The sequence below is a fragment of the Paroedura picta genome, chromosome 1 (assembly GCF_049243985.1).
Source record: "Paroedura picta isolate Pp20150507F chromosome 1, Ppicta_v3.0, whole genome shotgun sequence".
Lineage (NCBI taxonomy): Eukaryota > Metazoa > Chordata > Lepidosauria > Squamata > Gekkonidae > Paroedura > Paroedura picta.
The window spans coordinates 181,884,693-181,910,398 of record NC_135369.1 but is presented as its reverse complement, the minus strand read 5'-3'; the positions used below and the strand labels follow the sequence as shown (position 1 = coordinate 181,910,398).

The 25,706-nt window shown below is 46.7% G+C and overlaps 1 protein-coding gene across 3 annotated transcripts in view; it reads right to left on the bottom strand.

The window, feature by feature from the left end:
• Nucleotides 1-25,706, bottom strand: part of PLCB1 (phospholipase C beta 1) — a 508,515-nt gene that overhangs the window by 107,049 nt on the left and 375,760 nt on the right. For all 3 annotated transcript variants that reach the window (XM_077314606.1, XM_077314600.1, XM_077314616.1), the window contains 6 exons: nt 22,116-22,212; nt 14,913-14,997; nt 14,091-14,215; nt 10,503-10,657; nt 8,184-8,348; nt 2,973-3,072 (listed from right to left, as the gene is read on the bottom strand). In XM_077314606.1, the coding sequence (XP_077170721.1) occupies nt 2,973-3,072; nt 8,184-8,348; nt 10,503-10,657; nt 14,091-14,215; nt 14,913-14,997; nt 22,116-22,212 (727 nt within the window). The remainder of the gene's footprint in view (nt 1-2,972; nt 3,073-8,183; nt 8,349-10,502; nt 10,658-14,090; nt 14,216-14,912; nt 14,998-22,115; nt 22,213-25,706) is intronic.

Sequence of the window (25,706 nt, the reverse complement as noted above, 5' to 3'; positions counted from 1 at the left end):
GCCACAAAAGGCATTTGGGGAGGGCCACATGTCCAGGCCAGTAGAGAGAAGAGCCTGCTGATGGGAAAAGGAAGGGGCCACTGACAGGTATAGGAGGTACAAAGATTTGGGTCTTGTAAACTATTGACAGGCCAGAATAGCCCCATCTCATCAGAAGCTAAGCAGGGTCGGCCTCAGTTAGTATTTGAACGGGAGCCCACTAGGGAAGACCAGGGTGACTACGCAGCACCAGGCAGAAGAAGAAGAAGAAGAAGAAGAAGAAGAAGAAGAGTTGGTTCTTATATGCCGCTTTTCCTTACCCGAAGGAGGCTCAAAGCGGCTTACAATCGCCTTCCTATTCCTCTGTAAACCACCTCTAAAGAAATATATAAATATAATAAATAAATAAAGACCTCTTGCCTTGACAACAAATAACATTTTAGATAGATGGACAGATGGGTACCACCACCTCTGAATATCTTTTGCCCTGTGCAAACAGCTGGGCAGGGAGAAGGAGAAAGTGCCAGCAAGGGAACTACTGGTGAGTGTTGCTTTCTTTCTTACAGTGTGGGAGGATATATAGGTTGCAAGAGAGTGGGGACTGTTTGGGCATTGTCGTTGTTTTTGTTTGTTCCTTGCCTGGGTGGTGGGGGATTGCAGCTGATTGTATTAGCTGATTTACATTAGTTGGCAGTTTTGCATGGGGTGGCCCTTTGTGCTATAAAAGGCTTTGGCTCACGAGAGGCAGTAGAGAAAAACAGCTGGGCAGGGAGAAGTAAAAAGGGCTAGCTCGGGGGCTACTGGTGAGTGCTGCTTTCTTTCTTACACTGTGTGAGGGAATACAGGTTGCAGCAGAGTGGGGGCTGTTTGTTTGTTGTTTTGGTATGTTCCTTGCTTGGGTGGTGGTGGACTGCAGCTAACTGCATTAGCAAATCTGCATTTCGCCTGTGGCATGCACCAAACAACAAGAGCTAAAGGGGTCTTGGCTTGTGGATCAAGCCGGGGGACTCTGTAAGAGATCCAGAGTTTGCAGAATGGGTCTGGTTCTTCCTGCAATGGATCAAAGCGGCATAGCCAGTGATGGACATGCACTGTCTGTGGCATGTCTGTATATTTACCTACAGGGTACCTTTAAATGCACATGCACCAAGTCGATGTTAGCAGCACTCCTGTAGGAGAAGGTACGGAAGCTAGAAAAACACCTGTCCACACTTTGATCTACAAAGGAGAGTGAAGAGTCCTTGGAAGGAACTCATGGAGCACTTTTTGGAGGGCAATGGGAAGACTACAGAGATCGGTTCCCCTGGAGTAAATGGCAGTTTTGGCAACTACACTCTGTGGTATTGGATCTGAATAACTTTGCCTGCAACTGTCTCCCTCTCACCATTTTCTGCCCATGGGGCTCTAAGAATAAATTCTGAGAGTGGGCTCCCCACAGCACTGATAAACCTGTTCTAACTGAGCAGTAATATCAGGGCTCTCTCAGCCTCACCCACCCCACAGGGTGTCTGTTGTGGGGAGAGGAAAGGGAAGGCGACTGTAAGCTGCTTTGAGACTCCTTCGGGTAGAGAAAAGCAGCATATAAGGACCAACTCATCTTCTTCAGTAATATCAGGGCTCTCTCAGCCTCACCCACCTCACAGGGTGTCTATTGTGGGGAGAGGAAAGGGAAGGGGACTGTAAGCCGCTTTGAGACTCCTTCGGGTAGAGAAAAGCAGCATATAAGGACCAACTCATCTTCTTCAGTAATATCAGGGCTCTCTCAGCCTCACCCACCTCACAGGGTGTCTGTTGTGGGGAGAGGAAAGGGAAGGCGACTGTAAGCTGCTTTGAGACTCCTTCGGGTAGAGAAAAGCAGCATATAAGGACCAACTCATCTTCTTCAGTAATATCAGGGCTCTCTCAGCCTCACCTCCCTCACAGGGTGTCTATTGTGGGGAGAGGAAAGGGAAGGGGACTGTAAGCCGCTTTGAGACTCCTTCGGGTAGAGAAAAGCAGCATATAAGAACCAACTCATCTTCTTCAGTAATATCAGGGCTCTCTCAGCCTCACCCACCCCACAGGGTGTCTGTTGTGGGGAGAGGAAAGGGAAGGCGACTGTAAGCCGCTTTGAGACTCCTTCAGGTAGAGAAAAGCAGCATATAAGAACCAACTCTTCTTCTTCTTCTTCTAGGCATGGCTGGGGGAGTGGATGGAAAGGCCCCAGCTGATGAGAGCTACAGAAATTTGAATACATCAAACTGCCGGACCTAAATAGCTGGGAGCAAGCAAATAAATCCCCACCAATGGAAATTCCCAGGAGCCACCTGGAAGTTGGCATCCCTGCCCAGCAGCAGCATTTCAGGGGGCTTTTTTGGCTACAGCAGGAAGAGTCAGGTGGGGAAGTTCTGCTCCTTGGATGGGAATCATCCCAGCCTTGCAAAATACAATTGCAGTGAAAAACATGCATCAATGATTGCAGATGTTTGTCTTTCAAGCCACAAAATAGCAGCTACCAGAAATCACATCTGTCTCAGAATATGGTCTATATCAGGGGTAGTCAAACTGCGGCCCTCCAGATGTCCATGGACTACAATTCCCAGGAGCCCTTGCCAGCATTCGCTGGCGAATGCTGGCAAGGGCTCCTGGGAATTGTAGTCCATGGACATCTGGAGGGCCGCAGTTTGACTACCCCTGGTCTATATCTTGAAAGCCCTTGTTGAGGCCACAGTAAGTCAGTTGCAACTAGAGGGCACTGTGTACACACACACACACAATTTACCAGCAAGCTTCCACTGGGAAAGATTATCTGTTAAAGGAAGTAACTATAGGAATATCAAGGAAGATAGAGGCCTTTAGTGGTGCCTCCTGTAAACAGCTGGTGGTCCAGATTTGTTAAATGCTGGTGTAGAAGATTCCTCGGACTGAGCCTAACTTGACGTCTGAGGTGTGCCAGGAACCCATCTGTACCTTGCTCCACGTTCTCAGGGCCAGTCTGTCTCAGGAAGACTCACCTGGGCGAATGGCTGAAACTGGCAATATCCGATGGCCAATGAATTTCCCTCCTTCTTCATAGACTGCTATCCTGAGGCACGCCAGGGAAGGCAGAACCACCTAAAGGGAAGGCAGAACTCTGTTTAGTAGAGGATTTATTTATCTAGTTATTTAAATTTATAACTCATCCTTTCCGCCAAAGGCAGACTCAGGTTGACAGACAACCTATACACTATAATAAAGCTGATCACGTTAAAAGCATGTTAAAATAATAAAATCTAAAAATCTAACTTCAGGAGTCTACAGCCAGGACCCTATGACCCTAGGTAGGGAAGAAGGCAAAAGGGGAGGCCAAATTAGCTGTTTTACTGACCTCATCCATAGGCCTGGTGGAAGAGCTCTGTTTTGTAGGCCCTGCAGGACTTGGTGAGCTCTGGCAGGGTCCTGATATTTTCAGGGAACTCATTACAACTCCAGGCAACAGCCAAGGCTGAAAAGGCCAGCCAGTTTTTTGTGGGGCTGGAGACACTAGCCTCTTCATATTGGCTGAATATAAAGCTCTTCTGGGGACATATTCAGAGAGGCGGTCCCATAGGTATGCGGGGCCCGGACTTCATACGGCCTTAAAGGTCAAGACTTTTAACGTGACCAATTGGCAATTGGTAACCAGAGCAGTTGCCGGAGAACAGGTGAGAATGAGCTCTCGATGGGGTCTGGTCAGGACCCAGGCTGCCACATTTTGTACCAATTGCCATTTTCCAATCAGGGATAAGGGAAGGCCAGCGAGTTACAGAAGTCCAATCTTGAGGTGACGGTCACATAGAACATTGTGGCTAGTTGTTCTAGGGCCACAGGGGATGCAAGTAGTTTGGCCGGGTGAAAATGGAAGAAAGCCAGCCATGCTACTTTTGTGACCTGGGCCTCCAGATAGAGGAAGGAAGGAAGGAAGGAAGGAAGGAAGGAAGGAAGGAAGGAAGGAAGGAAGGAAATGTGATAGGAAACTGCAAGTTATCCTTAAGATATGGGAATGTGTGGCTGGGCTCCCAGGCTGCTCTCATGTTCTTCCTGGTTCAAGAATAAGAGGCTTCCATCGGGACCCAACGGACTTGCATTGTTGTATTATAAGAAGCTAGCACCATTGTTGTTCAATTTGGTATTGGAAATGCTAGCGACCTCCTTGGGAGGTAGTGGGTTCTCCTTCTTTGGAAGTTTTTAAGCAGAGGTAGATAGTCATCTGACAGAAAGGCTGATTTTATTAACTTAGGCAGATTGTGAGTGGGTGGTCAGGAAGGGATGTGCCAGTGTTGGTCTCTTGTGGCCAGGGAATTGCCAACTGCTGCTGTGGGATGGTAGGTGAATGTCCTCCATGCCAGGCTGGATTCTGGAGATTTTTGGTGGGGGGATCACTTGGGCATGAAATAGGGGTCACCATAGATGGACAGGTAGTTGTGAGTTCCTGCATTGTGCTAAGGTTGGACTAGATGACCCTGGAGGTCCCTTCCAACTCTATAATTCTATGATTCTAGTGTGTGCATCGTCTGCACACCACTGCAGTATTATCATGGAGACTGACTCATGATGATTTTCAAAGGAACACACCTGAAACTTGGAAAGTAGTAAAATTTGGGGCATTTTAGTTCTATTCAAAGTGTTGTGAGCTACTGCTCTGTATCAAGGGCAGTACTAAAAATGTTGTTAGTTGCGAAGTCATGTCCGACCCATTGCGACCCCATGGACAATGATCCCCCAGGCCTTCCTGTCCTCTACCAGTACTAAAAAATACATGCATGCAAATGATTTCACCAGTTATCAGTATTAATACATCTGGTCTACAGAAATTCTGAACTGTACAACACTGATCGCTGTATATTAGCACTTTATTTTGGAAAAAAACGCTTTTAAAATGCATTTTAATTATTACTAAGATATCAATCCTAGCAGAAAGTCCATCACATAGATTTCAAAGGCTGCCTAGGCACATAATATTCCATTGAAACAGTGCTCCCCTCCCCCATCCCATTGCATTTTTCTGCTTTTAAAAGCATGCACGCATCTGTAACACCGAAAAGCCATTTCTAGAAGGCATCACTAAAAGTCAAGCCCTGAATTAAAAAATACCAAGGCAGGAATATTTCATGATTAATATACTTCCCAAGGGTCCCATCTTTTTATTTGCTTTCTACTTCACACGGCTCCTTTTATCATCTATCAAGCAAAAGTCTGTTATTATTATAGAACAGTTCCATTCACAATTAGCCTGAACACACAAATCACTTTAGGCATTACCATCCTTTGCTCTTTTGCCTTCATAAATGTATTGGTCCCCAGCGGCTTTTAATAAACTTTATGTTCCTAATTACCCACCGAGCTGCTCACCGTCTCCTTCATACCAAATGGGGGAAATGCCTAGAAACTCTTTTGACTTCAGAGCAGGCAGTATAGAGTTTTAAAGTCCAGAAAAGTACTCACTCCACCATCCAAAAAGGGACATCCACAGACCGTGATGTTGTTTCTGAAAAAGCTTTGCTGCCAGTGAATCACAAAATCCTAGAGTTGGAAGGGGCCATACAGGCCATCTAGCCCAACCCCCTGCTCAATGCCGGATCAGCCTAAAGCAGGGGTAGTCAAACTGCGGCCCTCCAGATGTCCATGGACTACAATTCCCATGAGCCCCTGCCAGTGAACGCTGGCAGGGGCTCATGGTAATTGTAGCCCATGGACATCTGGAGGGCCGCAGTTTGACTACCCCTGGCCTAAAGCATCCAGGATCTGTCCAGTTGCTGCTTGAAGACCACCAGTGAGGGGGATTTCTGCATGGAGCCAGTTTTCTCTGCATGGACACTGAAGCCTCCATAATTAATAGTCCAGGGAATTGCAGAGCCCACCCAGCTGCCAGCTCAAGTACATATACCCCAAAGTGAGGCCAATGGGGTGGTGCTAAAATTATTTAATGTGCTACAGGATTAATAGCAAAATGGCAGGACTAGCTGTAGACAGCTGCCTATAGAGCGAGTTGATGCCACTGGCCTACCCAGGTTCTATCTGCACAGACATGTCACAACCACCTTGTTCCTCTCCAATGCCTTCTCTATCTACCCATTCATGTTTCCCTTCTCTCTGACTGCTGCCTCAGTTGCTCCTTCCTTTGGGGGATTGTTGCGAATTCCCAATTTCCTCCTTCTCGGCTTCTCAGACACTCCTTGTGCTTTGGGCCCCTTTCCCTCCACATTTCCTTTTCCTTACTAACCACTTCCTCCCTCCTCTCCTGCTTGCTACTCACTTCCTGGGCCCAGTCTGTTGCCCCTCCAAGATGTATTATTGAAGTTCCTCAGCTCTTCCTCTAAACGTCAAGTACCACACAGTGAGTCCTAAATCAGTGCCCAAAATCTGTTACTCAAAAAATTGAGTAAAATGGAGATGCCACATGAAAGAAGCAGTCTTGCCTGACATGGAAGGGGCTCCAGTATCTCCTCATCCCCATGTTTGCTTTCTGGGGCTACCACACTGTTTTGGATCTGGTGTTGATCTTGTATAGAACAACAGCAAGCAAGTTTGGAAAACACAGTGCAAGGAGCCACAAAAACAAGAATTTGCATTGGCCCCATGCTTCCAACATGAAATAAAGTCCATGCACGAAAACTTGTGGAGAAGCCTCTTCTTTTATTCTGGTTAGACCGTGTAAAGTACAGTAGAACAATAAATAAAATCAAATTGGCAAAAAAAAAAAAAAACTATAGATCTTTTCCTTCAATGTTATTATCTGTCTCTCTTAGCTTCCAATATGTCAGCAACAAAAATGGGGTCTTACTTATACCTTGTAAAATGGCAGGGGGACAGAGTTTCCGGATTGAGGCTCTGTATGGTTAGTTGTTCCACATAGGGAATCACTTCCAATCAAACATGACCTAGGGAGTCTAACTTGCCACGACATACAACTGAAGCACAGAGCCAACAAACGCTCTTGTTTTTGTTGATCATGTAGAGCCAAGTGAGAGATGGTAAGCTCCGGTGCTTATGTCAGAAGTGTCAGGCTTCTGCCATAACTCTTAGCAATCGTTAGATGTGTAGATGTTAAGAATTCATGCCTATGTTAATTGCTCCTTTTGGTCTGTTTCCTTTCATTTTCACACCTTCCCCCACCTCCCCATCTCTGCTGGGCATCAGAAATGTAGACGTTCGAATTCCCCATGTTTCACGGGTTCTTAGAGGAGGGGAGGTTGACTGCAGGGTTATATGCTGAACCTGCTTTGCTGTAGCTCAATTCTGACTAGATTCAAATGGGTAGCCATGTTGGTCTGAAGAAGCACAACAAAAATTGAGTCCAGTAGCACCTTTAAGACCAGCAAAGATTTGTTCAAGGTGTGAGCTTTTGAGCACAAGCACTTTCCCTCAGACTGTCTGAGGAAGAGAGCTTGCACTCGAAAGCTCACGTCTTGAACAAAGCTCAGTTCTCACTAGTTATTGTTTAGGTCAGGGGTAGTCAAACTGCGGCCCTCCAGATGTCCATGGACTACAATTCCCAGGAGCCCCCTGCCAGCGAATGCTGGCAGGGGGCTCCTGGGAATTGTAGTCCATGGACATCTGGAGGGCCGCAGTTTGACTACCCCTGGTTTAGGTTATCTTGCTTGCTCTCAATAAACTTGATCTTTTGCACTAAGTCAAGAATTTGTGTATTGGGCAAGCTGCAGAAACCTGACAGCTTACCATTTGCTTCAGGTAACATGCCACTTGGAAAAAAATAACTTGCCTACAGGTTCTCCTAGCTTAAGGACATAAAGATTAGATTATAGTAGCAGCCAGGAAGGTGCTGATGGACACACAGTCTGCTTGGAGTGTGCAAGTGATTTAGTACCATAGCACAGTTTGTAGGTTACATTCCCAGCTGAATGCTTGACTCTTCCCTCTGTGTATGTGTGTGTGATTTGCCTGTTATGACCATTTTCAATTTCTTAAGCATCAGTCACTTGCCTTCAAAAAGGTCCTATTAGATCAAGGTAATACAAACAACTGCAACAACCATGTGTAGGGGTGTCTTTGAGTTTGAAGATGCTGAAGTGAACAATAATAAGGGCCCCATCAGTTTTGCTCAATCCAACTTCAGTGGGACAGTTTCACTGATTTCAGCTGGATCAGAAGAAAGGCGGGCAGTGCTTTGTGGAGGGCAGTGAAGAGGACATCCTGACTTCCTTCAACTTCTTCTGCACAACAACCAACCGAGAAGCAGAACTGACCTTCTTAAACACAACGAGTTCATCTTCCCACACAGGATTCACAGCATTGCCTTGGGAGGTCTTGGTCTTGAGAGCCTTCCGCCTCGTGTCCACTGGCAGACCAAACATGTCCACTTCCACGTAAGTCCCGACTTTTTTATCAGACAAGAACTGTCCGGAAATGATCTGAAAAATCAAGGATTTGGGTCATGGGATCAACTGTGACAATTGTGAACCTGGTTTGTAGCGCTCTCTTGTGCACCCGAGTGTGACTCCGGAAGTACTGCTTGGTTGCACTGGGTCTTCTCACATGGAAAGAGTCCCTAAACTTCCCATCTAGCCTCCTTGTTGTGAGGTCTTCTTGAAATGATGTAATGGGTCCCTCCCAGCTGCTCTCTCTTCCCCTCCCCTCTCAATGGAGTTGCCAGTTTGCAGATCGGGTGTGGCCGCACAATGCCACCAGGGTCACATGGTCATGCTGAGGGGGACCCCACAAGCTCATGAAGCAATTATGTGGGGTTTTTTTTTGATGCTCAACATTTTTATTGAAAGTTTTACACAACCACAAAAAAGACACAAAACCTATAAAACGTTACCACCAACACCACTTAACCCCCGATAACAAATAATAATAAAGACACTTCCCCCCAAAACCAAAAACATACAATAACAACAACAACAAAAAAACATTTAGAAAAGACCAACCATTTACAAATCAGGTTCTTTAGTTTTCAAATGCCACATGCACAAAAAATATTATTGGAAATCAAAATTTCACAATTAAATCATTCATTAACCATTCATAATTATAATATATATATATATATATCCTTAGTTAAAAATAATAATATGATGAAATACATATTTACAACTAATAAATACTTACAACTAATAAAGTCAAAAGTAAAAGTAAATATGTGGGTTAATTAATTAACCTACAGGAATCTCTGAATTTTGCCGCTAAACAGTCCTATGTGGAGCAATGTTATCAAGCTTCACTTAAATGTGGCAAATTAATTGATGTGTTCTCTCATAAGCAAAGATCACAAGGAAGAGATTAATTAACTGAAAATACAATCACCATGTTTTCTTGCAAAGTCCAAAATAAAACATTTATTTCCAGCCAAAGCTTTAAGCAGCTCAGTTGGGAATATACCCCTTGCAATACAAGTTCTTCGTTTTGTGCTTTCCTTCCTTCCTCCTCCACTTGGTTTGAATATTTTTCCAAGGTCCAGCCGACCCTGGAAAAAGGACTTGGAGAGCGTACTTCAAACAGAAAAGGCAGGCCTAGCAAATTTGACTTGTGCTTACAGCAATAATCCTTGACTGTTATAGCTTGCTAGCTTCTGCATAAGGCGCCTGGAATTTGCTGGCGGGACTGTGGGACTCAGGAGATGTTCTGCTCTCTGAATTTTTAATATCTGGGCGATGCTCTTATGGGGATGGAGGAAAAGAAAAAATAAAGACAATACAGAGAACATGAATCTTAGCAACACTAGAGTATCTTGGCTTGAAACCCAATAAAGTTGGGAAATACCTAAAGCTGACAAGGAGCAGGGGAGGGTGCCATCTGTCAACAACTAACTGCAGTGAATTTAAAATCCTGTCGGCACTGGCTTCAAAGCCAGAAGAGGCAGGTGGCCTCCTAGAAATTTCTTCTCCGGCAATCCCAACCCGAGGCTTTTCCCAGAAAGCGACTTCCCCTATAGCTCTTGGTGTGTATCCTTTTATTTACAATGCCTTTATGCTATAACATTACTGCATAGGTAAAGGTAAAGGTATCCCCTGTGCAAGCACCGGGTCATATCTGACCCTTGGGGTGACTCCCTCTAGCGTTTTCATGGCAGACTCAATACGGGGTGGTTTGCCAGTGCCTTCCCCAGTCATGACCGTTTACCCCCCAGCAAGCTGGGTACTCATTTTACCGACCTCGGAAGGATGGAAGGCTGAGTTGACCTTGAGCCGGCTGCTGGGACTGAACTCCCAGACTCATGGGCAGAGCTTCAGGCTGCATGTCTGCTGCCTTACCACCCTGTGCCACAAGAGGCTCTACATTACTGCATATGCATATATAAATGGTGGTTCCATCACTGTGTGGATAACTATTCCTTACCTCTTCAAAATACCTGCCAGCACGACTGTTTCCTGGTCATGGATTTCACATCCTTTCAAGGAAAACGAGCTTCAATTTATACGTGCCTAGCCTTGGCAAATATGACACAGCACACTGTACATTTCATACCAAATTATCTGTACCCAAAGGACAAAACCTAGCCTGAAAATCACTTTGATCTTTAACGTTCAGGGCAATCGTACTGCAATGAGCTACAGTTGACGTACCTTCACTGACAACGTGTTTGCCACAATTCCGTCGACAATGCCTTCTGCAAATGGGTCAAATTGTTTGTCTGGTCTTCTCATGAACTCTGGTTTTAGCCTGTACCCACTCTTGCCGTTATATTCATACATTCCCATATTTATTTGCATAGACAAATCTAAACAAGAGAAAGAAGGGAACATATGCATGAGTGCTAACCATAAGAGTTCCATGGTGTCCCAGCACACTTGAGGTCTTCAGACATCAGAGATCACTATTATGCAGGACATTTTTTTGACCTCACACAAGCTATCTTACCTTGGGCACATCCCATGGCTGCTTCTCAGGTGGCTCTGGAAACAATTCTTAAGAACATAAGGGAAGCCATGTTGGATCAGGCAATGGCCCAGTCCAACACTTGGTATCACATAGGCCTATTATGCACGGCTGCTGAAACGGCGGCATGGAGAACGAGGAAGAAGTGAAGCAAACCGATTAAGCACGGGACGGAACACAACAGCGGCAAAACCCAGAGTATCCTATTATGCACGCGGATACTCCGGAGCCACTTCTGGTTGCGCCCTGGTCCCAGGAAGCTCCACTTTCTTCCACATCTTGCTAACGTGGCTTTTTCGGCGGCATACATTGACTCTGCGCCCGGTTGCTGCCCGCAGTGTGCATAATTGGTGATTTTAGCCGCCTCCATTCCACCCCGAATGTGGACTTTCCACTCCGTGCATAATGGGCCTTTGTGACCAAAACCTAGGTGCCATCAGGAGGTTTACCAGTGGGGCCAGAACTCCAGAATTCCTTCCACTGTGGCTCCACAAGGATCAAGAAGCAGAGCATCACTGCCCCAAACACAGGAAAATGAGAGAAGCCATGATGGACCTGGCCAATGGTCCATCCAATCCAACATTCTGTGGGAGACTCTGGCCAAAACCCCGGAGCTGTCACAAAGTCCAGAGGCAGGGCCAGGACTCCAGAAGCTCTCCCACTGTTGCCCTTCAAGCACCAAGAATACCAAGCATCACTGCTCCAAACACTGTTTGATCAGGACCTTGTGGCTAATAGCCTCTCCTGGACCTCTGCTCTATATGCTTATCTAGTCCCCTTTTGAAGCTGTCTATGTTTGTAGCCACCACTATGTCATGCGCCAGCGAACTCCATGTGTACATTACTTCTTGGGTGAAGAATGTGTTAATGACATAACAGGAATTACTGCGACCACATAGGGATCTTCCGTTTATAAGCGCTATACATACATTTAAGCATACATACAACTGCTGGTGGGGCTAAATGTATTGGACGAAATAAGCTCTTTGCTTTTCCACAGTGTCTGTCTAAATCAGTGGATGGTGGCAAAATCACACACTGATTAGTAGGAGGACTAAAAAGGACACTCTGAGCACATTGTGGAGTCATAGAAACATAGAGTTGGAAAGGACCTCCTGGGTCATCTAGTCCAACCCCCTGCACAATGCAGGACATTCACAACTACCTGCCCTCTCACTAGAACCCCAATTGCATGCTATAGAGAAACCCCCACTCCAAAAATATCCAGAATATCCAGAATTCCTGGAGGAAACTCACCCACCATCCCACAGTGGTGATCAGCAGTTCCCTGGGTATGCAGGGAAGGTCCACAAGAGGCAAACACTGGCACATCCCTTCCTGCCCACCCACTCACCATCTGCCTAAGTTCATAAAATCATAAAAACACCAGCCTCTCTTTTCTGAGGGAGAGACTTATCCTCCTAGCCACACTGGAAGCATCCTTGGTTTCTATCCAAGGAACAGTGGCCTGTGATAAGCAATGGATGCGCTACCAACAGTGTGGCAGATTCCTTATAGCGGGGTTGAGGAGGCTGGCTCCCTATGGCCCTGGCCACACAGTGGAGCAAGATTTCTCTCTGTTGACACACTCACACTGGCCTTGCCACAGGGGCCAGTCCCTGCAACTAAGCCAAAGGGGCACAGCTAACGGGCAGAGATGGGTGACCCGCCACGCAGCAGGAGGGTCCTCTCAAAAGGGCCTCACATTGCCAGTGGTCAACAAAGTCCTCTCCTGCTTTCCGTAGGATCCGCTGCAGGCTCCTTCCTTTTGCTCTACTGATTTTGAACACTGTGGCTGTTTCTGAAAGCTGCGTCTGCAGCTGTATTTAATACTCCATGTAATGGGATACAGGGCAAAGGCTAAGATACTGCATGCCACTCCGTAACTGACCTGGCCCTGGTTTGCTTGCCTGATAGTGTTTGAAATGTTATCAGGTTTAACAAAACTAAATCAAATGATCTGGTGATCTCCTGCTGTGTTGTCATGAATTGCCTTTCCCCAGATCAGTATTTTATTCTTTATTTATTGACCAGGGGCCAAGCTTGTTGCATTCAGGAATACAATGTACCATATTTCTGTCAGGGGGAGTGAGTGAGAGTATCTGTTTATCAGAGGGATCATTTCCGTTAGCTTCACATTGTTAGGACAGGCGTATGCTTGCTTTAAAATGCTGTAAATTGTCTTACTTTGATTTGTGCTCTTTCGGAAGCCACTGTGTTACTTTATGTGCACAAAGTAGGTAGAATTTCATTTCTTCACTAGGGGCCAAGCCCATTACACTCAGGAATACAACAAGCGCTAGATTGGGACCGTGGGATGGAAGAACTCTGTGGATGGCCTCCCCCTCCCCCCAGGACCTGGAAAGGCTGCAGGCAGCTGTTAGGGAGCTCACCAGCAGGAGCAGCTCTCACGAGGCACGGATCTACAGCCTCCGAGCCTCAGAGGGAATTGGAAGGAGGAGGTGGTCATGAGTGAGGGATGGAAGGTGATTGGCTGGCTGCTGGTTGGAGGAGGAGGCACTCAGGGGCGAGGCAGCTGCTGTGAGTGGGTGTTAAGCGCTGAGTGGCACTTAGGACATGAGACATGCCCCTCCTCCAAGCCCTTACCAGAAATATATTATGTGGAACAGATTGTTACATTTATATACCGCCCTCCCTTGAGGCTCAGGGAATGGGAACAGTACAGAAAAATCAATAGCTAAAAGTAATGGTAATGATAAACCAGGGGTAGTCAAACTGCGGCCCTCCAGATGTCCATGGACTACAATTCCCAGGAGCCCCTGCCAGCATTCGCTGGCAGGGGCTCCTGGGAATTGTAGTCCATGGACATCTGGAGGGCCGCAGTCTGACTACCCCTGTGATAAACAGTAGCCATCCATGCCTCTCAAGGAGAGCAGTCACCGTTAGGGTTGTGCACTTCGGCATCTGAAGAGGCCATTCGGGCTGGAACGGCCAAAGCGCACAACCCTAGGACTCGCCATTAAATAAGATTGACAGCTCGGATCCAACTCTGAAATAAGCACCTGAGTGGAAACACGGAGATTTTCATTGCCAAGTTAAAATGGGTGGCACTGAACATTTGTTTAATTCGACACTTTGCGGTCAAAAGCCAGAAACATAAAGCTACTCATCTGAAACTAGTGATGTTACACCCCACCCCCACGCCCCTTTTTAGCAGAAACGCGCCTGCTGGGCTGATGTTTTCACTTCACCCACGGTTATGTGATTGCCCTACTTGGCTAGAAAGGAAGCAAGCGGCCGGGACGGGCTCTTACCAACGGTCTGGAAGTTCAGGGCGACCATCTGACAGCCGGCATTCCAGAAGAGCTGTGGCATGTAGTTGGAAGAATCCACACGGGTCCCTTTTGGATAAATCCGACTCAGCTGCATTTTGTTATACCTACATTGGGAGGTTAAGGGTCAAGCAGAACTGGCAGAGAGGCTTGGCTGAAAGCCTGAGACACAGCGGTCACCACTTGGCTGAAGGGAAGGAATTACCTGTTTGTTATTATACAGGACAACACAGGGTACCTTCCCAGGAAACATCACGGCAAGAGAACCAGCAGGCCCTACGCAGCTGAACCAATTTTGCTCTCCGGAGAGCTGAGAGAAATAAAGGCACATGAGGGGATAAATCGACTTCTTTCATGGATTTGCCTACCGAGACTGTCAACATGTGGCACCCTAGCACAGGGTTAGTCAACCTGTGGTCCTCCAGATGTTCATGGACTACAATTCCCATGAGCCCCTGCCAGCAAACACTGGCAGGGGCTCATGGGAATTGTAGTCCATGGACATCTGGAGGACCACAGGTTGACTACCCCTGCCCTAGCAGACTGAGGGTGCCAGTGCCCCCCTCAGAACCATCACAGAAACCAGAAAGATTCCCATTGTCTCCCCACCTCCCCAATTTAGGAGCATGGATGTTCTTTATAAGCACAATATCGATTTTAAAGCTTAAGCACTTGTACTAACTTAGTCCCTGCGCTGGTGCTGCACAAGATGTTAGCCGGCCCTCTCACAGGCAGCAATCCAGAATTCTCCTTCCCCAGTTATGCCCTAGATATCACCCCTCCCTCCCTTAATGTCAAAGATACTCCACAAACTCGACAGGGGATTTTGTGAGCTGCTCGAGTGCTTTGGTTTCCACAAAGGAAGACATTTCAAAACTCTTGTTCCGTTCTGAAATTTAAGAGAAAAAAACAGGCTGTGGTCATTTGTATAAGGATTGTGATCTCCAAATATATACGCTTATTTAATTTACATAAAAAAACAACAACCCAGGTTGCCATGTTTTCCATCAATATACAAACACGAACATGAAGTCAAACTCAGCTATAGCAACATAACCCTGTGATGACCAAGACAACCCCCAGCCAATCTCATTCTATTGTTGTTGTTGTTGTTAGGTGCAAAGTCGTGTCTGACCTATCGTGACCCCATGGACAATGATCCTCCAGGCCTTCCTGTCCTCTACCATTCCCCAGAGTCCATTTAGCTTCAGTGACTCCATCCAGCCACCTCATTCTCTGTCGTCCCCTTCTTCTTTTGCCCTCGATCGCTCCCAGCATTAGGCTCTTCTTCAGGGAGTCCTTCCTTCTCATGAGGTGGCCAAAGTATTTGAGTTTCATCTTCAGGATCTGGCCTTCTAAGGAGCAGGCAGGGCTGATCTCCCCTAGGACTGACCGGTTTGTTCGCCTTGCAGTCCAAGTTGGGAAGGAACAAAGGAGATTTGAGTTGTGAAAGAGCCTTCCTGAGCAGCTGGTTGGTCTCTAAGTCCACTGAATGTGACCCTCACTGGGTCTTCCTCATTTCCAAAAAGGAGGTCCTCAGAGAAGAGCAGTGGTGCCATGATTGGGGAGTGGTTATATGTCAAAGAAAGCAGGGATTTGTGGCCCTAGCATGAAGAGGCCGAGGATTGTTTGGAGGCGGCCTTCTATCCTGCAACTAAAAAGCCTAGGTCAGGGGTAGTCAAACTGCGGCCCTTCAGATGTCCATGGACTACAATTCCCATGAGCATTTGTTGGCAGGGGCTCATGGGAATTGTAGTCCATGGACATCTGGAGGGTTGAAGTTTGACTACCCCTGGCCTAGATTGTTGCGGAAATAAGACCGCTTGGAAATGGCAGATGTGGGCACAGGGATGAATGTAGGACATCTCTCAAAACAGGAAAATGAGAACCCTACAAGGTGGGAAACATTTCTGAGAATCTCTCTAAAGTCTCTTTCAAAGGAGGTCATTGAACCACCCTTAATTTTCTCTGCTAATGAGCATAAAAATGGGGGGGGGGTGATATCAGATGGGTGTTTTTGACTGTTTGCCCTGGATTTTCTGCCCCTCTCTCACACATAAACACAACCTTTGGGGAATATATGCTACTAAGGAAATCCTAGCTTCACATGAAGAAAGGAATTCCGTGACTTGTATGTAGGCAGGTCAAGATGAGTGGCCGTGCTAGTCTGTCTGCAGTAGGAGAAAAGGACAAGAGTCCAGGAGCACCTTCAAAAGACTAAGAAGTGTTGTGGTAGGGGAAAAGCTTTTGTGAGTCACTGCTCCCTTCTTCAGATGCAGTTAGTAGATGAGTCCATCTATCCTTATAGGTTGGGTCTGAAATCACTCCACTCTGTGAGACATAAGGACAGATAAACTCACCTTCTAGATCATAGTATCATCATAGAATAATAATAAAGCTGGAAGGGACCTCCTGGGTCATCTAGTCCAACCCCCTGCACTATGCAGGACACTCACAACCCTATCGCTCATCCACTGTAACCTGCCACGCCCTTGAGACTTCACAGAATCAGCCTCTCCGTCAGATGGCTATCCAGCCTCTGTTTAAAAATTTCCAAAGATGGAGAACCCACCACCTCCCAAGGAAGCCTGTTCCACTGAGGAACCGCTCTGTCAGGATCTTCTTCCGGATGTTTAGACGGAATTTCTTTTGAATTAATTTGATCCCATTCGTTCTGGTCTGTCCCTCTGGGGCAAGAGAGAACAACTGCTCGATCCTCTATATGGCAGCCTTTTAAATACTTGAAGATGGTTATCAGATCCCCTTTCAGTCGTCTCCTCTCCAGGCTAAACAGACCAAGCTCCCCCAACCTTTCTTCATACGTCTTGGTCTCCAAACCCCTCACTATCTTTGTCACCCTCCTTTGGACACACTCCAGTTTGTCTACATCCCTCTTCAACTGGGATGCTCAAAACTGTATCTGAATGTATCTGAAGAGGTGAGCAGTGACTCATGGAAGCTCCTCCCCTGCCTCAAATGATGTTTGTCTTTCAGGTGCTTCTGGACTCCTGCTCTTAACTCAGAGGCTTTGTTCTGAAGTAACTGTAAAACTGGAGAAGTCTGCTGAAAGTGAAATTACAAGGAAGAGCTGGCCCATCATCCTTCCTGAAGCTTTCGGGGGGCACCATAAAATCCGCAAGGCTTTGCCTGGTGACAGTCTGCTCTGAACTGGACAGTTTCTCTGCTGAATGTCCTGTATCATGAGTGGAGAGAAAGGCAAACGGTGGTTGCATGGTCACCACGGCAGTCCCACTGCTTCCTCAGGAAGATTGGAGGGCTTAAGGGCTGACAAGTAGAAACAGCCTCCACGTGGCACTGTTCACAGCTGCCAGGCATCCTGCTGGTCGTCCTGTGCTCGTGTCAGCCGCTGACATTAATAAGCATTGCCAGCATGAAAACTCTGCGCCAGGCAGAATACCACACAACTACCAGTTGTTACAGTAGGAGCACTCCACAAACCCCAGCCAGAATTGCTTCCAGATGCCGATAGAAAATGCCTCTATCCTGCACCTACGTGCTTAATCTGGAAGCGAGGCTGACCAGCTTCAGATTCTTTTAGTTCCACGTGGGTTTGTTTGGAACACAGCCCTAGGCTTTGATTCCACATGCTGGCATGTGTTATTTCCAGTAGATGATCCACAAATCACCTGGGTTGAGTCTGCACAGGGCTTTTTATCCACTCCCAACTCGAATAAATCCCTCCCCTCTACACTGAATTTGATTTCCATTTTGATTTTGGGGCTTTAAATTTTCCCTCTGCAACATGTATAATTGATCCACGGTGACCCTACGTTTTCCCCGCGATATCCAGGAGTGGATATAAGCTGCGATATTTGAAAAACCGCCAACATTATAAATGTAAACTTGTGCTTTTTATTAATTAACTTCCTGGTCTGTGCCTGCAATGCTGACATAGCAAAGCAGTCTTTCCTGATTGGCCAGGACGTTAGTTCAATGACTTCCTGGTTCCTGGTTGTAAGGCTTCCCTCCCTGTTTTAGTGACTGCGCTCTAGAAGCCCACACTTCTCTCAGCAGAGATTTGCCTCGTTCTCTGACAGGCTGCTGCTGGCTTGGGAGTCAAAAGAGAAGAAATAAAGCACTAATGCTGGCTGGACTTCACCTATTCCCCCCCCCCCCGCTAGTTCAGGAAAGGTAGTTCAGGTTCGTGACCCCTACACTCCCCCTTATGAGCTTCCCCAATCAAGTGCAGAAGGTTTTCTGTTTCAATTTGGAGGGGGGGAGGAGGAAGACCGGGTTCAAATCGATCTGAATTCAGCAGGATCGACAAAGGAAAAAACAAAGTACGTGCAGAATCAGTCCTGGTGTGGAGGCAGCAGCAAGACAGTCAGACTGAGGAGTATTTAATTGCCCAGATGATGCATGCAAAACAGACACAACCGCAACTATCTTCATAGTGTATATGACTGAGGTATTTGTTCTGAGAGACCATCAAGTGGCCAATAGGGTATCATTTGACACACACAGTTTAGAAGAAGAAGAAGAAGAAGAAGAAGAAGAGTTGGTTCTTATATGCCGCTTTTCCCTACCTGAAGGAGGCTCAAAGCGGCTTACAGTCGCCTTCCCATTCCTCTCCCCACAACAGACACCCTGTGGGGTGAGTGAGGCTGAGAGAGCCCTGATATCACTGCTCAGTCAGAACAGTTTTATCAGTGCCGTGGCGAGCCCAAGGTCACCCAGCTGGCTGCATGTGGGGGAGTGCAGAATCAAACCCGGCATGCCAGATTAGAAGTCCACACTCCTAACCACTACACCAAACTGGCTCTTTACTTCTGCGTTTCCTTCTTCCCGCTGAGCTTGGGGTTTACTGAAAGTCCCAAGAACAAAATTTGATAGTCCAGGGTCTCCTTTGACACCAACAACATTTAATTCTGGTTATAGGCTTCCGTGTGTACGCACACTTTGTGCACATGAAAGTTATACCTAGGATTAAACTTCCTTTGTAATAAAGATGCCCCTGGACTAGCAAACTTTGTTCTGCTGTGAGATATCAATATGGTAAGCCACATGAATCTGAAAGTCCCCAAGGGGGAGGGGACCCAAGCACATAATTTGTAAATGGAGACTAGGACCTGTACGGGCTTAGTGGTTCATGTAACCTGCCCTACAAAATGTGAGAGAGCATCAATGAGCTGCACAACAGATGTGGTAAAATTCTTGGTGGAAAGCCAACTCAATCAAAGCGTGAGCTCGCTTCTCCACATAAAACAACTGGGTGGACATGCGTTGAAATGCTGTAGCTTCTAGTAAGGAGGTCATTGTCACCCCAGTTTCTGTGTGGTGTAAGCATCTTTTGAAAACATAACAATGCTGCAGTACATAATTCAGATCAAAGAGAAAGGCTATTGTTCAGAAAAGCCAAATGCAGGTTTGGAATTTTCAACCTCTGCCTAGGCAGGGGCTATAAATGGTCTATTTGTTGCAATCAATTCAGAGGTCACAGTTATCGGGCTTGCTAAAAGCCAAAAGAAACAGGATGGAGTGCCTTAAAGTGTGTGTGGGAGGTGTTTTAAGGAGCGGCAAGGTGCTGATTTGTTTCCTAAAATGCTGCATTTTGGGCATTCCCAATAAGGCCATTTCAGCCAGCAGCAGGAAACTGTGAACTTGGTCCATTAGCTTCTTTGGACAGTGAATAAGCTTCATATTGGAAGATGGATTTCACATTCCTATTTGTTTTAGGCATGAAAATAAAGGAAATTTTTGCAAATAATCCTTCTACTTGTTCTAACACACCACCATGTCCATGCACTGGAGTACTTTGAATCGCAGATTTCAGGGCAAGCATTAAAGAACTCTCCTGCGGCAATCCTGCATGGTGTGCTTAACCTTTCTACATTCCAATTGCTGTCAACTTCCAGAACAATAGTTGGAGTTATTTTTGGTTCCAGTGTCACTGCACAGGAAAATGTTTTATATGCTGTTGACAAGAACTTTAAGGTTAGCTGTCTAGCAGAAGAAGAAAATCTACTGCCTTCAGAAGAAAGGCATCGTTCTATGCTGCCTCAGATGCATTGCCAGCTGCAGCCTCCTTTCAAAGAATGAAACAGAACTCGCAGTTTCCTTTCAAAAGAGAGGCAGCATTTAGAAGAAGAGCTGGCCAGATTCTGTCTTGCTGGAACTGAGCTTGCAATAGCTGTTGTTTAAGGCAGGGGTAGTCAACCTGTGATCCTCCAGATGTGCATGGACTACAAGTCCCATGAGTAAATGCTGGCAGGGGCTCATGGGAATTGTAGTCCATGCACATCTGGAGGGCCACAGGTTGACTACCCCTGGTTTAAGGAGAGCCTAAGCCTCTTGTGGCGCAGGGTGGTAAAGTAGCCGACATGCTGTCTGAAGCTCTGGCCATGAGGCTGGGAGTTCGATCCCAGCAGCCGGCTCAAGGTTGACTCAGCCTTCCATCCTTCCGAGGTCTGTAAAATGAGTACCCAGCTTGCTGGGGGGTAAACGGTAATGACTGGGGAAGGCACTGGCAAACCACCCCGTATTGAGTCTGCCATGAAAACGCTAGAGGGGGTCATCCCAAGGGTCAGACATGGCTCGGTGCTTGCACAGGGGATACCTTTACCTTTACCTTTACCTTTACCTTTACCTTTACCTTTACCTTTACCTTTAAGGAGAGCCCACCCTTCACTTTATCCTTTTTCTTCCATCATTCTTGTCCACGGGATGACTCTCATCTTGTCTCTGAATTTATTAAAGTCTGCCCTATGAAAGTCCAACATGCACATCTAGCTACAAATTTCCTTGCACCCCCTTCTCAAAAGGAATTCTAAGGGAACATGGTCACTCCCCCCTAAGGTCTCCACCTCCTTCAACCCATCTACCAGCTCTTGCCTGTTGGTCAGTATTAAGTCGAGTATGGCCAAGCCTCTTGTAGGTTCTTCCACCGTTTGATACAAGAAATTGTCAGCCAGGAAGGTCAGAAACTTACATGACTCTGGACACTTAGGGTTTGTTTCCCTGCACACATCAGGGAAATTGAACTCACCCAATGATGCCCCGATATTCTATCAAGCCACTCAAGGAGGGCAGCCTTCATATCCTCATTTGGGTTAGGCGGTCTGTAGCAGACACCAACCACTTAACTCTTTGTTTCCCCTCCCTTATCTTCACCCAGATACTTTCCAATGGAGTGTCACTCTCCTCCTCTATTATTTCTTGACAGGCAAGCTCTTTCCTCACATATAGCACCACTCCACCTCCTCTTATTATAGCTCTTTCCTATTGCATAGATTGAAAGCACTGCTTCTACTGAGATGAAGGGCTGCTTCAGCAGAACCCCTCCTGAGAAATGCTTTGGATCCCATTGCCCCATCTCCTTTGTCGCTCCCCCTGTTATATTTCACTTTGTAATACTTTGGCCACCTCTTGAGAAGGAAGGACTCCCTGGAGAAGAGCCTAATGCTGGGAGCGATTGAGGGCAAAAGAAGAAGGGGACAACAGAGAACGAGGTGGCTGGATGGAGTCACTGAAGCAGTGGGTGCAAACTTAATGGGGAATGGTAGAGGACAGGAAGGCCTGGAGGATCATTGTCCATGGGGTCGGACACGACTTTGCAACTAAAAACAACAACAACAACAACAAATCAAAATATTATTCCCTTTTAGAGCAACAGAAAATAACAACATTACAGGCAATATTATTTAAAATGCACATGTGACAGCCATATTTATCTATGCAATTACAAAACATTTCTCAAAATATTATAATGTATGGATCGTAGGCTGTTAAGCTACAGAGAAAGGAAAGGATCTGGCCAGGTTTCGGGCGCGATCACATCCAATTTCATCCTCAGTGCTACCAAACCACCTGCACCTTGCAAGAATTGATATTCTCGGAGTTCAAACACTCCTCAGACAAACTACCAAAACAGGGGACAACTGTATCGGACCGTTCAGGCTCCAGCTGTGTATTGGAAATGCACGGGAAGTCAAAAGGCTGTGTGAAACGGCAATGGAATTTGATGCCTCCACAACTTTGTGTGCTCACTTTTAGATGTCTCAAATGATTCAAACTTCACAGGCTGTATGTAGTTCACCAAGGTGGACATCTCTTCAGTAGCCATGGCCTCGCTTCCAGCAGTTCCCTAGAACAGAAATATTGACATCAAAAGAAGTTTAGACCACTGTTTTCAACAATTCTGACAGAACTTCGGAGTTAGTCCAAGCAAATGGGAGGTGTCTTTTCAATGGCTCCCCCCAATCCCTCTCCCCGCCCTGCCCACCTGCCAAAGCTTCCCAGGAGCAGGTGGTCTTCTTCAGCCTGGATAATGGGAGAACATTCAAGAGCTAGGCTACCCTCTCAACAGTTAATTCTTCAGGAATCTTCTCCTGAAAAGCAATAGCTACAGAGTTCTACATACAAAGCTGTTGGACAAGCGGCACACAAGAATTTAATCTGTGACAGACCCCGCTGTGAGATTCACAAACCTTTTATAAATGCAAGGAACAAGAGCGGAATGCAGGGGGAAATCAAAGGTAAACATAGGAGGCCAATGCGTCAGTGCTGAGCCTAAGGGAAGACTCCTTGTCTGGGCCAGGCACGGCTTCTCTGGAGACATAGCCAGCACCCGCCAAGGGCAAAGAAGCCCAAACCATTTTTCCTTCCATGTACAGCCTGATGCTTTGTTTGTAGATGGCAACAGCAGTAAAGTCCTTCCTGCCATGGAAGAAGTTCTCTGAGCTAGCTGATTCTTTGCCTCGTGGCAGGGGCTCAGACGGTTCTCTCCCCTCCCCTCCTGCCACTGCGTTTGTCTCGAGAGGGCAGAAATGTACAACACCCTCCCCCTTGGCCCTCAAGGCCACGGCATAGGAAACCCACCGCCAAACAATTCCCTTCTTACGGAGGCTTGTGTCTCATGATCAGCCTGTCTGAGGGAGGCATCTCCTATCATCAGAACAGGATCTCCTTCCTCACCACCTCTCTCTACATGCCTAAATAGGCGATAGGGCTGTGAGTGTCCTGCATAGTGCAGGGGGTTGGACTAGATGACCCATGAGGTCCCTTCCAACTCTATGATTCTATGATTCCATGAAATGCTATTCTTGGGGGGTGGGGAAGGCAGATCTGCCGGAAATACACAAATGAGGTGAGGGAATTGGAAGGTCTGCAGCAAGAGGGGGCAGGCATGGAAATGCCCCCTCCTCCATCACTGGATGGGCCACAAGCCTACCGAGGGCATTGCCAAACATACGGGAAATGAGGACACACATAAAGTGCAGGTCTCACGTTCACTTTACATTTACTTAAGTCATTGGACCTCTGCTCTTCCGAACCAAGATTCCTGAATAATTGGCCATTTCTGAGGTAATGCCGTCACGCTGATGTACGTTATTTTGTTTCTTATCCTTTGAATATAGCTTTCAAAATGGGCACTGAAAACCTTCCAGGATTGTAAGTAGGATGGGGGTGAAAACTGTGGGATCTTCTATACCGGAGGAAAACAATTCCCTTTCGAAAGTTCTTCCAGGAAAGAAAGAACACAAAGGAGGTTGAAGGATGGGTGAATTGCTATGGCCATTTAAACTTCCCGTTGATTCCATTTTGTCCACCTCGTTTGTGTTGCCGCATAGTATTAATTTGCGTCTTTTCTGACATTTCTAAGCCAGAGGCACACAACGGACACAAGAAACAAACACCGAAAAGGCCTTCGTTTTAAATAGGGTGAAGGGATTAGCAAGAGGGAGGAGAAAATGAAACAAAAAGAATGACTCAGCGGTTCGTTCTTCGCAAGAAAGAAATGGAACTGAAGCGGGGAGAGCTGAACTGAAATCTCACGTTGCCAAATCCGATCGGATCTCTTGGTGACGACGCCAGCCCATTCGAAGTGAGGGCGACGTAAACAACTGCCCTCATTTTAAACTGGCTTTGTTTGTCTTTAGTGATGTGGCACATTCAAACATGGCTGCTCGCATGGCCTGATGGCAACAATCTCTCTCCTATATGATCCTGGTGGAGACTGCATGGGGTCACTTGAGTGTGTGTGTTTGTGTGTGTGTGTGTGTTTGTGGGGGATAAGACCCAAGCAGCAGCGTAGCAGCAGCAGAGAACAAGGAAATGGTTTCAAACAGCCGGACAAAGAGATAAGATTAAGAGGGGTTTTTTTTAAAAAAGGAAGAAAACATGCATGCCCCTTCATTTTGAAACACAAAATGAGTCAAAATTCTCCAGAATCCTATTTTTAATCTAGTACATAAATGTCAGAGGTTTGAACCTGACAACTGCTCATGCTGTGCAATTTGTGTAAAGAGAAAAGCACAGGCCTATGGTTAGCCTACATCGAGGAGTTTTTTTGGTAGGGAGGGAAGAATGCAAAAGGTGTCCTTAACTGGTGAAGCTAGAATATTTGTGTGTGTGTGTGTGTGTGTCTTTCTCTCTGTGTGCGTGTGTGTAATTTGACAGCAATCTTGAGGCAACTAGGATAATTCTTCTGGGTTTTCATAATACTGTGGCACATCTTCTGGCAGGCTCAGAGGAGATGTAAAAAGTGAAGCATTCAAATCTCTCTCTCTCTCTCTCAGAAAGTGCCCCGACAAGCTTTGTGCTGCCAACCAGAACTGGGCCAACCAGAACCAGGGCCTTTGTGACTTGGCTCCTGCCGGGTGGAATGTGTGGCCAGCAGAGACCTGGGCCTGAGGGAGCTGACATGCTTTCATAGTGTCAGCAAACCGGCACTATAAGCCTATAGTTGAGGAGAGGTCTGCTGAGATACAGCCTCCACGCCTCACCGTGTGTTGCTTGGTGTAGTGGTTAGGAGTGAGGACTTCTAATCTGGTGAGCCGGGTTTGATTCCACACTCCTCCCCCACATGCAGCCAGCTGGGTGATCTTGGGCTCCCCACAGCACTGATAAAGCTGTTCTGACCGAGCAGTAATATCAGGGCTCTCTCAGCCTCACCCCCCTCACAGGGTGTCTGTTGTGGGGAGAGGAAAGGGAAGGAGATTGTAAGCTGCTTTGAAACTCCTTCAGGTAGAGAAATGTGGCTTATAAGAACCAACTCTTCTTCTTCTTCAGTAATATCAGGGCTCTCTCAGCCTCACCCACCTCACAGGGTGTCTGTTGTGGGGAGAGGAAAGGGAAGGAGATTGTAAGCTGCTTTGAAACTCCTTCAGGTAGAGAAAAGCGGCTTATAAGAACCAACTCTTCTTCTCTTTGGCCTCTCACTGTCCAGGAACTGAAAGCCAGAGCTGTGGCAGCCAAAGTCTATCCAAAACCTATCCAAAGAGGCCCCTGCAAAAGGCATACCATCCCCAGTGGCAGCACTAAAGTCTGATGAGCCGGCAACATGGGCTACTGTCAACCTGAGAGACAGAACCAGAGTTCTCCAGGCAGAAAGTCAAGGGGTTCTCCCCCATGGCTTCAAATGGATTCAGAGAACAGGCTGAGCTTTCTCCAAAACCTTATACAAGCCTCATCTGCCTGTCTTGCCAAATGCACCTGCACGTGTGCGGAACAAATGAGGAAAGAAATAATTGACCCAGGGCTCTGTGCTATCTCCTTCCATGGACTAAGGTAGAGCATCAACTGGGGTCTTGCTCAGGTGAGCAGAGATTTTGTTTCACTCTTGCAAAGGACCACATG